Source organism: Blennius ocellaris (genome assembly GCF_963422515.1).
Source record: "Blennius ocellaris genome assembly, chromosome: 8".
NCBI lineage: Eukaryota > Metazoa > Chordata > Actinopteri > Blenniiformes > Blenniidae > Blennius > Blennius ocellaris.
In genome coordinates, this window is record NC_137657.1 from 20,721,754 (window position 1) to 20,736,065 (window position 14,312).

A 14,312-nucleotide genomic window follows, 5' to 3' on the forward strand; every position below is an offset into this window, starting at 1 on the left:
CCAGTCCATCACAGAATACAAAAATTTATATTCCTTATCACTTTTAATTTGATGTATTTTTTGGTCAATTTTGTTGTAATTTTTTTCCCTTGTGTTTTTTTTTTGTAGTAATCCCTAATGTACTGACAGTGTTTGTACTGTCACAGGTGAAATCCGATGGAAAGATAATAATCCTGTAACTTCAGGTGAACCCTCTGAGTGTAGCCCCGGGGCGACAAAGCCCACTCTTCCCAAACAGAGGCCATCAAAGATAGCACAGTTTCTTTAAAGTTTAAAAAAAAGAAAGAAAGGTGAGTGTTAGGCAAGAGTCCTCCCTTCCTGTGTTTTTGACAGATTCCTTCTTCTTTTACCTGACATGTGTTGGGTAACACTCGAGATGTTGCCAGATTTGTCTCAATCACCTTCGTTGTCTACAGGAAGTCTTTGTTTGATCTCTTATCTGTGTATAAACAAAATGCTTTATCTCTTAAATCCCTGTCTTCGTGTGTCTTCTTTTTTTTTTTCTCGTCGAGCAGCTAAAATTAGTGAAACATATTTGGCTGTGTACTCAAAGACAATTTAGATACACTAAAACCAAGGAAAAGCTTTTTTTAAGGGCTGAGATACGACAACGCTTTGATCAAATACTTAGAACTTGTTGCTGTGTTTTTACAAAGTACACACTGCGTGTTAGTCGTGTGTGTATCTATTTAAAGTGTTCGATCACGGGTGTCAAACATGAGGCCCATGGGCCAAAATAGTTCTGCAAACTGTAAAAATTACAAAGAAAACATTGATTAGTGAGCACATTTCTGACACAATCCAACACTGCGACTTATGTTAGCTACCTTTTTGCAAAAATGCAAACTGACATTACTCTCAAAGTCATTTGGTCAGGGTGAGTTTGTAAAAACTTGCATAGTGCAACAGCTATAGGAGAGTTTTTATATTTGAGATTTAACTTTATTTTGCATCATGTTTTATTGAAATGGACACAATTAATGAGGAACTTACAACCATAGCTGCAGGGGATTTCCACGTTTTTGCTTGGAGATTATCTGTACTTTTCCACATTGCTTCTCTGTAGTGTGTGTGAATGATACTGCTTTTGGAACTTTAAAATTCATTTTTGGACCATATGTGTTTTGTTTTTGTAACATTCGGAAATGTTAAACATTTCCACCTGATTTCTACATAACTTGTGATTACAAATTCTTTTCAGCAACAGGAAAGTCAGAAGAGCCACTTGGGAGCTGAAGGAGTCGGTTCTTTATAAGGAAAATCCTAATTGTGATATAGTTCATAGTAACTCTGCAAGAAATTAATGTAAGTCAATGCATTGTCCAAAAAAGACACAATATCATACGTGCAAAAAGAAACATTACTATTCATTAAGTATTAAAATCAACAGATACACTAAAATACACACATTTACATGGATGATGTGACATGCTGCCCAGCTATAAATTCATCAGAAACAGGTGGTTGACATTTTCCTTACACAACACTCCCTTTATCTCGCTTTCCTTCTCTCTATCCAACCCTCTAACAGCTTTTTTCTTTTTCTAACTTAAATATTTTTCTGTTTCTGCACTTTTTCATTTCACACTGTTCATCCTCCCTCTGTCACTCCCCGTTTGAAGGTCTTAAGACTGTGCCCCAAAGATTATGACACTGGTTATTTTGCTTTGGGCATCTGTGTTGACTTGACTTGTTAAGAAATGACTAAAGCGTAAAGCCCAGACACAATATGTCATAGGTGTTGAAAGAACAGGCATTCGACATGCTGCTTTGTCCACGTAGTCATGCTTCTTTTGAGTTTTATTGTGACACGTGTAGTTCTGTATCAGGAACTCAGTGATTAAATTTTTTTTTAAATAAAAAGCACATTTTCTCTATTTCATCATCTCCATCATCACACACTTAATGAGACAGTATATTAACTAAGGAGAATGACAGGTCGATATGGAAACTATGTTAAAGGACAATAAGTACTGAACACGTCCAATTCACAAAGCTTTGGAAGCTTCTTGAACCATAAATCTACATCAATTATATATATATTCTTTTTTTTTTAACTTAAGATCTTAATGGAACAACAGATTGCATAGTTGTCAGCAGTATTTAATTATATTCAGCTCATTAATTTGGTTTTATGGCTCATGAGTTGGCTTTTCGGAGGGTGGTGGGAAACAATATAAATAGATAGGACCAGCAGATGTTGGTAATGCAACTTTATGGATGCAATCTGCTGTTAAACCCAAGAAGAAGAAGAAGAAGAAGAAGAAGAAGAAGAAGAAGAAGAAGAAGAAGAAGAAGAAGAAGAAGAAGAAGAAGAAGAAGAAGAAGAAGAAGAAGAAGAAGAAGAAGAAGCTTTTGAAAACTCACTCATTTGTCTTCCTGTTATTTTTTGTTTTTGTTGAAGAAAACACAATTCATAATAAATGATCATCACTGTTTTAAAAACAGGGCTAAAACCTTTATTTGCACATGGATGTTTTTTTGTTTGTTTTTTTTAAAGCTGGGTGCAGTGTCATGTCCGTAGTGGGATCTGCTATGATGTTGAGATGAGATAGTGGCACTGCCTTGAAGACAGCTGGAGGTGTCAGAGATAAGGGATACTGAGATATACTGGTAGTGACCAGGGTGGACAGGAACACATGGGACAGCTAACGTCGATCAGTTTAGCAATAAATCTAGTGATGCTAGGCAGACATGGTTTGTGCTTGAGTTGAGGACAGATTGTTGCTAAAGATGAAGCCGCCAGAAAGCAGGAGAAGACAAATACTCCAGAGAGAATTCACGAATGTTGGGAAGGAGGACCTGGAGGTGGTTCGTGTTACAGGAGAGGAGACAGTGGAGAGGCCGAGATCGCGACGGATGAACCGCTGTGGCAAAGACAAATAAATAATAATCTATTCATGTTTGCATTGCCTGAATCATTTTGATTAAGTCTCATTAAATAGTTCTTTGAGAATGTAGTCCAAAGCAAGCAATAGCATTTCTTGAGAATTTGATTTTAATTAACAGGGTAATGAGGAAACCTGTTTGGTGACATGTTAAAGAAATGTAGCTGGCTTTAGTCCAAGTTAAACAGCGATGCCATATTACTTGCTTTATCCACAAGTTGTGTCAACAGGCTGGATGGATGGATGGATGATGGATGGATTAATGGACATTGAAGCTATTTACTTTGAGAGTTTGAAAGCTGTGTTTCATTTACTTATGTAAATGAAAAAGAACACACAATGGAAAAGGAGATCTGAGACATTTTCCACTTTGCAAAGATCAAGTTTGAATTTGGCCACTATCCACACCAACGAATAAATTGAATCACCGACGAAAAAGAATGAATTCACAACTCACGCTACAGCTCAGTTGCATCAAGAAGATTTTCAATAATATTTAATTTGCTTTGAAAACAAAACAAAAAATTGTCATCGCATCGACCATCAGTGCTTTTAGACCACAATTAATTTGTAATGCATTTTTATTCCATATCAATGAAAGGCATGACTATCTTGTATAATGATGGAGAGTAAAATGTGGACTAGAGACTTTTCAGTCTTTTTAGACTAAACTTTAGACTTTTTTTAGTCTGCATGAACAGCATGTTCATACTGTTGTCACAGATACAGATGTCTATTCAACAGCTGTTTTTCCCTCCATCAAAGAAAGATGCATATTTGACATAGCGTGGTGCAGATTGTCAGCATGTAAAAAAAAATTACGGTAAAGGGCTTCGAGTGGAGTAATAAAAGAACACATGTATGCTGCATAGTAAAGTCAATAAATAAAACACTTATGTACATGGATCACACAATCCATTTGTTGTTTCTCTAAACTCGAGGAATACTGTATAGCACCACTGAGTATGAAAGCCAGTTCACACAGCTCTTCCTATTGCAAACACTTGTACGTATGTATACCAGAGTTCATTTGCATTCCTTTAAATCCTTCTTTGAACTTTTTTGTGCATGACAACACATAACACTCTGCTCAGTAAATACATTTACCTAATTTTCAAGATGCATTTTCATTTTCAAAGCCCCAGATATCCAATTCATCGAAAACTGCAGTGCAGGCCCGGGTGGCTCATATCTTGTGTTCATACCCGAAAGAGTGATTCTCTGTTGGTCAGCCATTGCTGGCTTCTGGTTGACTGGTGGACGTCAGACGACCTGAGTATGTCTCCGTACAGACAAACAGGACTGTCTCTGTTTCTATCAGCCATGTCCTCTTCCATGGAAATGATAGTTCCACTTTCCTTTCACTTCTTTTTTTTTTTAAATTTGTTTGATCCTGAAAACGTTCCCACATAAAGTTTTGAGATACAAGTTCTTGTATCCAGATGTCCGGCATCGGAGGGAGAAGAAATGGCACTGCAACTCTTTTGCACTTTCGAAATGTACTTTGTTTTTCAGTGCTCACCACACGCTTAAAAACAATTACATGTCCTTTCAAGCATGGGAAAATATAGTCTTTTGACCATATGGCTACCTATGTGTCTGTATCACAGACGTGGGTCTCGCTTGCTTGGTTAAAGGTTTGAATGTGAACAAGACTGGCAGCACTGCTTGCCATAGAATTTGTGGTTGCAGACACCATGCTGGGGCACCAAGTAACACCAGCTGAAATAATCCCTGCATGCAGTATCTGTGGGATAAAACAAAGGAATATTATTATTTATACATATTTTCATACATATATTCTACATTGTTTACTTTTTAAGGAAGTGCTTTACAGAAATGGGTGATGATGTAAGAGCATCTGTACCTTTCTTTTCGGGCTGTGGACAGAAATTGGTGTTACAGGCCTGGGACATTGGGGGTTTTAGGTGGAGGGCACAGCCAGGTGAGGGCTTCCCTTGGACCAGGCATTGGACCGCCCTGGCCTGTACTCCCCCTCCACAAGTGACTGTACACTGCAGAGCAAAAACAAAATGAGGCCTTGATGATGAAAAACATCAACTCTTCATGACCTTGGTGCCCTTGCCTTTTTCATCCATCTTTTTACGTTTCTTAATGATTTCTAAACGGAGCAGATACATACCTGAGACCAAGGAGAGGAGTACCACTCTGGTGCTTGTATTACAGGGTGAGGGTGGGGCAGAGGTGGGTAGGTGTGAGTATGCAGCCTCCACCGGTGGACAGGTGGGGTTGTGCGGACAGGACACTCAGTCAGGACGCAGGGCCGATGGAGCTCCACTGAAGGTTTGGGAACATGGTGACACTTCTTGGCAGCAAGTTCTCTGTATTTCCCCGCAGTGTCCTTTTATTAAAATAAAAAATATAACAAAAATTTAAGACTGAGCAAAAGTCATCTTTACTTCTGACAGATGTATTTATACTCATATGCGGTCAGGACTCATTCCTAGGTAATTTAATATGTTACAAAATGGTGTTAGATTAGTACAATTTACTTTTCAAGTCTGTTATCGATCCCATCCAAACATTTTGTATGTTTTGCGGCATTCAAATTCAAAATGAGCTAATCATTTTTTAGCGGTAAGAGGCTACTATGAATACAATATGCTTTTATTAAAACAAAACAAAAAAAAAAGAATCATTGCAATTTGTTTTTATTCACATTCAACACATCATCCCAAACCGCACAATGATGTTGATAAATACAGAATGGGATTGGCATACAAAGCGAGTGCAACACACACCTTCTCTGCACACTTGATGAAGCGTGACTGATGACCACGTCCACATGTTACTGAACACTGAACACAGAAAAGAGAAGAGAACAGCCGAAATACGATCAATGCTTGAGTTCTTTTATGTTCTACATATATCCTTCTACATAAATTCATTCTTAATGCCAGCCTTTGACAAAGCTGTTAAATTACCTCCTGCCATGTGGAGACAAACCACTGGACCTTGCGTTGTTTCTGGCAGCGTTTGATGAAGCAGGATTCTTGGCTGGCAGGTTTCTGCAGGCCTGCACACGCGCCGTCTGGAAGTGTGTGCGGCAAGGCACCGGGGCTGCTGCTTGTACAGGCCACAGTCCTCTTCTTCAAACCGTTGCCACATTTGCGAGAGCACTGCCAAAAACATACACATCCAGGATATTTGTTGATGTAAATTAAAATCTTGAAACACAACTATCTTAATTTTCAAATAAGTCTAAAAAAAGGATCATTATTATATTTTCCACCACTGGGGAGGAGTTTCATTGTAGCACGTCGATTATATTGTTCAAGTTCAGTCCAGGCTAAATGGTCTGAATGACATTTTCTTGTGGAAAACTAGCCTCACACTTTCCTCCTAATAATGGAAAGGATTTAAAAAGATTTGGTCAAGACTTGACATAATGGTATTATATTTTGTGCACACAGGAAGAAATGTCAGAGGCCAACATTTCTAAGAAACTAACAATGCACATAAGGCATTTAGGAATGGCTACCATAAAGGATGTCCACATTTCCAAACAGGGACTTACTGTACTTTACTCCATTAATACTTCCTTTGGGGCTATCCAAGAGTTCCCACAGTAGTCATTTTGATTCTAGTCAGGGTCTTAAATCAAAATCTTGAAAGTGTTTCACTCCATTCATTAAACATGGGACTGTGACAAACTACACTGTGCCACATAGTACCAGGAAGGAAGTCAACTGGACACCATTTGTAGCATGAAGTTTGGGGTATTTCGGGTGAAAACGGCAGTTAAAATGTTTTAACTGGGAGACAAGTCACCACACACAATGTATAGCAATCGGAGCGAGGACAAAACACAGAAAGTCTCAATGGGCACATTTTTCGCTGGAAGCCAGTGAAATCACTGAAATAAAATGTGGTGAAGCCATCAAAGTCAGGGTTCACGGAGCAACACAGTGTGTGGAGTTATTAAAGCTGAATGGCAAGTGTGCAACTTTCAAGTGTTTATTCCAGCTGTGGATCGAAGCAGCCAGAAATCCTTTCTCGGACGTGCTCACCTGTGACCATGGCCCGGCGGTCCAAGCTGGCGGGCAGCCTTGTACGCTGCAGGCCTGCCTTCTGACCGGGCCGGACTGGGAGCACAGAGATTCAGCCAGGACGTCGATGCTGCTTTGGCTGGTTCTCTGAACACACTGGACCTGCCGCGTCTGCTCTCCTCCCCCACAGCTCCGGCTGCACGCACCCCACTCGCCGACAGACCAGCTGGGACAACAAAACACAAGACTGCTGAGTCAACACACACAGCTCCTCAATCACTTATCCCGACAAGCCTGCAGGAATTCACAAATGATAACATGATAACTGTGCAGTGATAGCGGTTTGCAAAAAGACCTCCTGTGTTCTCCTCTCCCATGGCAAATTAAGATGTTTCCAAATAGGTGTGGCTGCAAATGTAGAAGTTCTCATGTGAAATCATATCAATAACTCAAAACACGACAGTTGACATGTTTTCCCTGAGTCTGTGGTTTTTCTCAAGGTACGCCAGATTCCACCGACAATCGAAAGACTCACTTGTTGGGTTAGTTGGTGGATGTACATTGCTCAAAGTGTGACCCTCACCAAGCCATCGCCAAAAAAAAAAAAAAAACCCACACTTTTTTTAAAAACTGGACCCCATTTTGCAAATAAAGAAAAAAAAAGAAATACAAAAATACTTGATACTTGCTCAAACATGGTACATAAAACTTGTAGAATTCCAATGCATCTTACTTTCTAAACCAGGAACTGGAAACGTTAAGCCATCTCCAGATCAAGCAGCCATTTAGACACTCCAGTTTGGAGTTTCTTTAAGGGCTTTAGTTTCTTCAAAGCATGGCTCTGTAGGATGTCTTAGGTTGCCTAATCCCAAAGTCCTCTCTTCCTTAAATCCTTGTTGCATCTTTTACAAGTGACCCAAATCTCAAGGTGGCAGCAGCTCAATCCCTCATCACACACTCTGTCATGCTCCCCTTATCTTCACTCTAGTGTACCCACCCAGCCTCCGAAGATCTGCCCCAAACAATCCAAAAACATCGCTGTCACCACATTGACTTGTATATGTTAATAGTGTAAACTTTATTTGCAGCAATTTGGTGCATCACTCGCTTGGAATGTTGCATAAGGTGATAGAGGAGAGTACAGCTCCATACATGCACGATAAAATCTAAATAAATATAAAGAGAAGTAATCCATCTGGTCTTCTGTGTGTCACGGCTTGTCAGGAGAAGAGACACACTGCTGTATCATCAAAGCATGGTTTGCAAAAGGATAAAGGGAATGCAGAGATGAACGTTTGTATCAAGTTGTTAATTCGAAACAGTTATCCATGTGGTCAACACATACATGTGTGCACCTGACTTTAGCCCGCTTCAAAATAGATGTTGAACTTGTGTCACTAAATACACAAGTTAATGCAAAAAGTTAGAAAAAAAAAATCATTGCCAGTGTATTTCTTTCTTGAGCTCTGATATATTTGGGGAGATTATGCACCCATTCTTGGTTTCAAGAGAGATGAAATTCAATATGTGTTGTATGTTTAAAATGTTCCCAAAAAATGTTTTAGTTCTTATTCTGCACTGGATTTACATCATGCAAAGTTCAAACTGGTTTGCTGATCCCATGGCTTTATATATAAGAACATTTATCACAATGTTACCGTATGACATCACATTAACATAGTTAGTGACGAACTATTTTGACAACCTTACACCACTTTGTCACGTCTCATCACTTTCTGCGGATGTGGTGGAGTACAAAAGTGACGGCTTTAAAAATACAAAACGGTATTTACGCATACAACCAATGCGTCACTATGATTCCTTAATAGGACTGGCAGTATTGGCTGCTGGCACTGTTCGACGTTTATATCAAGTTTGAGACTACCTTGTGATCCCTGACTTGGTCACTGTAAGCATAGTTGAATAATCAGTAAACATCACACTGGACAGGCGCAGAAAGATTTGTGTCCCGCAGACAGCCTTTGTGGCGTGAACGACGTTGTCTTTGAGCACGCCAGCCGTATTAGATAACCCCGAGTCAAGTCTTTACGGCTTTGCCGCCATGCAAGTGTGCATGTGGGTGCGGGTGTGTGGTTTGTTGTATCAGTGCATGCCCACACAGACAAAATGATATCATGGTCTAAATGCGGGCATGCATTGAAACCTTTTTCCGTGATGTAATGCGCGTCCAGTCCAACTCACTGGGTGCACACACAGCAAAATGAAATAACTACATGGCCTCAAAATAGTATGATATGAAGAGACAGCCTGATGACCACAGTCAGTCAGTCTCGTCGAGCTTGCATGTTTTGGTCGGTGCAGCTTATGTCCCAGCTGACAGTCTATATGGGAGGAGGCCCATAAACTTTGAAAAAGAAGTGTATAAATATATTTACAAACATGTTCATACTCCATAGTTATGTGTTGCTGTATGGGTTGATGAAAATGCATGACACCACAGCAACGTTTCAGATGCCTTTTAACATATTACGAAATGTCAAAGTATTAGAATAGGTGAATTAAATCAGACAACACCATTGCGATTATTTTATGGACACTTAATAGGAAATCTGAGCTGTGATGCAACCTGGAATCATTATATTATAAATAATATCACGCTAATTGCTTTTAATCAGTTGTATTGAACAAAATACTAATGTTGCAAACAGCAACCAACTTATTGTTCGAATGCACGTGCATGCAAACAACTCCGGCTTTAGATAATGGAGCTATAGGCACAAGAGACGAGTGCAAACTGTTGTGGGATTAGTTTGCGACCTCTATTATCACCACCTCCTCAACTCAGTGTAAACATACAAACCCATTAGTGTGTAATAGGTGCAGTAGTGTGGTGTGTGTGGGCAAGAGAATGAAGAAGGTGAGAGAGAGAGAGAGAGAGAGAGCGAGAGAGAAGAAAACATAGTGGAAAGTAATATCACACAGGAAGAATACCATGAGTCAGCTGAGCAGTAGCCCTGGTGGTGGACATGAGAGTGTGTGAGAAAGTTGATCTACACATATTTATAAACGACTTTTAAAAGATACAGACAGTGAGACAGACAGGGAGTGTGGAGAGTGCTCGGCATACAACCGTAGTGCCACAAATCCATGCCGAGAGATGGAGAACTGAGAGTGAATGACATCTATCCTTGGCTGCACCTGTGTGTGTGTGTGTGTGGGGGGGGGGCAAATCGAGAGAAAGACAGAGAGACAGAGAGAGAGAGAGAGAGAGAGAGAGAGAGAGCCTAGACCCACCCAGGTTATGAATCCTGGCACTGAGGTCTGACTGTACACACACACACACACACACACACACACACACACACACACACACACACACACACACACACACACACACACACACACACACACACACACACACACACACACACACACACACACACACACACACACACACACACACACACACACACACACACACACAAAACTGATACTGGACACATGTCCTCCTTTGTCTGGACTCCATTCACCAATAGGAGGGAGGATAATCATATTTTCCACTATATGCTTGGTCTTGAAACACAATACAAAACATGAATCTGGTTCACGTACATAAAGTATCTTTAGTTACATGTCACTGTTATCTTTCAATTAAGAGCGGTTAAAACTCAGAGTATTTTTTTAATACTTTCACTTTTCAATGTTACTATATTTTATTAAGCCAGACCTCTCCTTCAAAGGTACCTTTCGCTATGCCCCCTAGAGATTTCACATTCCCCTTCATCAAGTAAACTGAGTGCATATTTATCAACCTGTAACAATGTTAGGGAGCCTCATAACAAACAGAGTCGCATACTATTTTATGCAGTATCGATAACATACACACATGCTTTTCATTGTTCCTGATTTGTACACACAATTTTTGCAGCATTGAATTGCAGCATTAAAGTGTTCTTGTTCCACCTATTGAAAAGTTATTTCAAAAAGGTCTAACCAATACCCCAAAATTGAAAGAATTTGTCAAATAAAGCATGGAAATGTAAAGATCACCATTATTTGTAGTACATTTATTCTGTAAGCCATGCTTTTCGAATTGTACATCACCTCTTTGGGAAAACATGAACGTGGTTTGGTGTAGTGATAGTGGCTCTTTCGTTGTTGTGTCATTTTCTGCTGCATTTTTTAAACCGTTGTTTGTTGCTTTCGCTCGTAGTCACACTGTGGTATAGTGAAACGGTGGACGTTGTAAATTCAACATAATAAGATATATAAATATTTACATGGTATTAGAAAGCAATTCTTGTGAACAGCAAATACATAAATGAAATCATAACATTAATAACGTGAACTGCATGTGGAGTAAAGTGGCAACCACTTTAATGTAAAATCTTGCATTTTAATGTTGGGTGGGACTTTGCACAGTTGGCGGTGACACACGAGTTTTATTTAAATATAGCAGTGAACACAAAGTGGAAATGACTTCATAATGTAGAGCATATTGCTATATATCATGACATAATGATCCATAAATGTTTCTTTATTGCTTTAAATGTCTGAATTCACAAAAGCTCTGATGTAAGGACTTTTGATAGGTACAAATACCTATTTCCTGTTGACATGATTACTACTCAATGTCAGTGGATATGAGGCAGTTCTATATGAGGCAGTTCTGTCGTCATCACTGAGCATTTTCCTAGGATACCTGCTCCAAAATGGAGACATAGACAAACTGAGCAAAAGGGAAAGACTCAGGCAGTGAAAAAGCTCTGCAGAAGAAAAATCCCCTTTCCAACGGCTGAGATAAATGCTAACGTAATTGGGATTCCATGATTTCAGAGAGGATTACATAATGCAGTTGCCCACAGGATACTCTATCACTGAGAAAGTGTTTATTTTTGAAATGTGCTTTTTTTTTTGCTCAGCAGGTGTTTGGACACCACCAATGCAATGCAGATTAAGAGAGAGGACTTGATACTTTGGCACAAAAAAAAGTTTCCAAACAAATGCACTGAGAATACAAGCAATAGTGGAAGAAGATATTATATGACCAGCTTTGTTTGTACAAATGATTTACAATGAGTGTGGAGCTGTCAAGGGTGTTAGAGGGTGAGAAAGTGTAAGTGGTTTATGTGAAATTAGACACCACCCCTGTTACTCGACTGGCCAGCCTTACCCTGTCGTCTCTCTGCTTGCGCCAGATAAGCAGCTGATCGTCAGTCACACTACATTTGGCAACAACAACAACAGAATCATACATAAATACTGCCTGTGTGATGTAATGTCTTCAAATAATCACACGTTAAAAAAAAACAACACCTTTTAGCACATAGATCAGTAGCTGCACCTCTATTTAAAGGTCATGCTCTTTTATTCCACTCCATTTCATTCACTCATATGTTGCCTGTCGGGTTATATTACTTTCCAAGCAATTACCAAACATCATCATTGAAAGCAGAAAAGGACGGATTACACTGGAGACACTGTTTTCCAGTAACAAGGCATCATTGTGCCTGTTTCTGGCATGAACATCTAATATCTAATAGTAACACAGATTCTTAAAGCATTTTAAATGACTTGGTTTTGCCACATCAAAACAAGAGTTATGCCAGGGACAAAGTCACATTTGGAGACACTATAGCTGATTTTTTTTTTTGTGTCTGTGGACATTCACAAGCAGCACTGACTGAGATGAGGTCAGTGTCTCAGCTAAACCCCCTCACTGCTCATAAATCAAGGCACAACTTGTCAGCGGTGTCCCCTTCATTTGCAAGCATTTGGCTGATATTTCAGACCATTGCTAAGAGTGTCTGAGGGAATACTCAGAATAGAGGCAACAGAGGAACTGACGCCTCAACAGCAGCTGTCAAAAGCCTCCAGATTGATTCACTTCTTGTTCCTTGAAAGATGGGCATTGACTTAAATTCTGTGACTGTCCAGCTTCAGCTGTTGAGTGGGAAGGTCTGGTAAATACTCCCAGTTACAAATATCCTTTAATCAAAGCACCAAACAGCCTTTTACAAAACATTTTTCCATTTTAAATGCAATAATGCTGCTTGGTAGTCAACCATTTGGTTTACGTTTGGTTTCCAAAATTTTAATCCAAAGTGTCAGAAATTAGGCAAACGTTATGAAATGCCTATTACTATATGCCACCTACTTGAACCTCCAATGAACACAGATGTTGGACAATAAAAAGCACAAATATTACTTTTTCGAATCACCTCGTTTCTTGCTCTCCGTTTTCAACTGAAATCAAAATTCCTCTCACAACACTGATCTAATTGTAGAAAGCAGAGGTGTAACCATCCATCTTCTTTACCACATGTTGCTCTGTTGACCTTCTTCTCCTGCAGGAGTCGAGTAGACCCAGGAGATCAAGTCTGCATGATATCGTAGAAATGATTACTTCAACTAATAAACTCATGGGAAGTCATTTCTCAGAAGCAGCTGTTGTAGTAAATTGTATGGTCTGAACTGAAAATTTAGGAACTCTGTGGCCAACAATCACTTGTAAACATTGAACATACGCTATGTGTCATTTTGGAAACAATAATTCACATGTTTCATAAAGTATAAAATACATATAATTATATATAGCATATATTTAGTGTTTTATTGTCATCATCAAGAAAACATTATGTTCCACACTTTTCCCTTCGACCATCTTTTACTTGTTTTCTGGCCAATGCTTTACCCTACATGACACTGTCCAGAGCAGCGCAGACAAGGGAGGGACGTTTCCCCTGTGTAAGTGCTCATACATGTCCTGCCTGTCAACAGGCAAAACCACTCCCAATGATGTCCACAAGCCCACACCATGCAGCCTGATCTTTGATCTTCTGTCTTGGCCTTGACTGACAGGAATATAGACAGTGAACACACCAGCTAAACTTAGCCAAGATCCCACAAGCCACACCCTTAAACCACACAATCATCAGTGCTCCCTCTTCTGCTCTGGCTGGCATTACCATGTATCACACACAAATATTTGAGTCACTCAAGGTGACACCTTTGACATTAAACAACATCGCAAACCCACACATATTATGTTTAGTACCTCTCAAATGTCAATTTGTCATGTCTTCTATCAAGGTTAACCATTTTGATTTCCAGAGTTTGGCGCACACACGGCAATGGAAACAAATATGCATATATGACTATTTAATAAATGAAGAGAAAAGCTTTTTGCTTTGTGTGCTAGGCAGCCAAAGAGGGTGCAGATGACTCATGGCATGGCTGAAAAGTTCACTATTGCATTATGAACTCCAGTCCCAAAGTGATGCTGCACGTGAAAAAGTTCACAAGGCCTTGGCCTGCTGTGCTAAACAAACACAGAAGCTAACCACTCCTGACAGCTGGTGAGGTATCCCGCTGAGCTAAGTGAAGACACAAACAGATTGTCCACTGGAACTTCCCTTTCTTGCCTCTGTCTCACACATGTTTTAACTAATAT

At 39.7% G+C, this 14,312-nt stretch overlaps 1 protein-coding gene across 1 annotated transcript in view; it reads right to left on the bottom strand.

Moving 5' to 3' along the window:
* Nucleotides 1-1,032: 1,032 nt before the first annotated feature.
* The window catches only part of adamts16 (ADAM metallopeptidase with thrombospondin type 1 motif, 16), a 48,395-nt gene continuing 35,115 nt past the window's right edge, over nt 1,033-14,312 (bottom strand). The window contains exons 19-24 of the mRNA XM_080500344.1: nt 6,920-7,124; nt 5,834-6,028; nt 5,651-5,707; nt 5,032-5,250; nt 4,756-4,903; nt 1,033-4,635 (exon numbers count right to left, since the gene is read on the bottom strand). Of these exons, the coding sequence (XP_080356470.1) occupies nt 4,520-4,635; nt 4,756-4,903; nt 5,032-5,250; nt 5,651-5,707; nt 5,834-6,028; nt 6,920-7,124 (940 nt within the window). The 3' untranslated portion in view covers nt 1,033-4,519. The remainder of the gene's footprint in view (nt 4,636-4,755; nt 4,904-5,031; nt 5,251-5,650; nt 5,708-5,833; nt 6,029-6,919; nt 7,125-14,312) is intronic.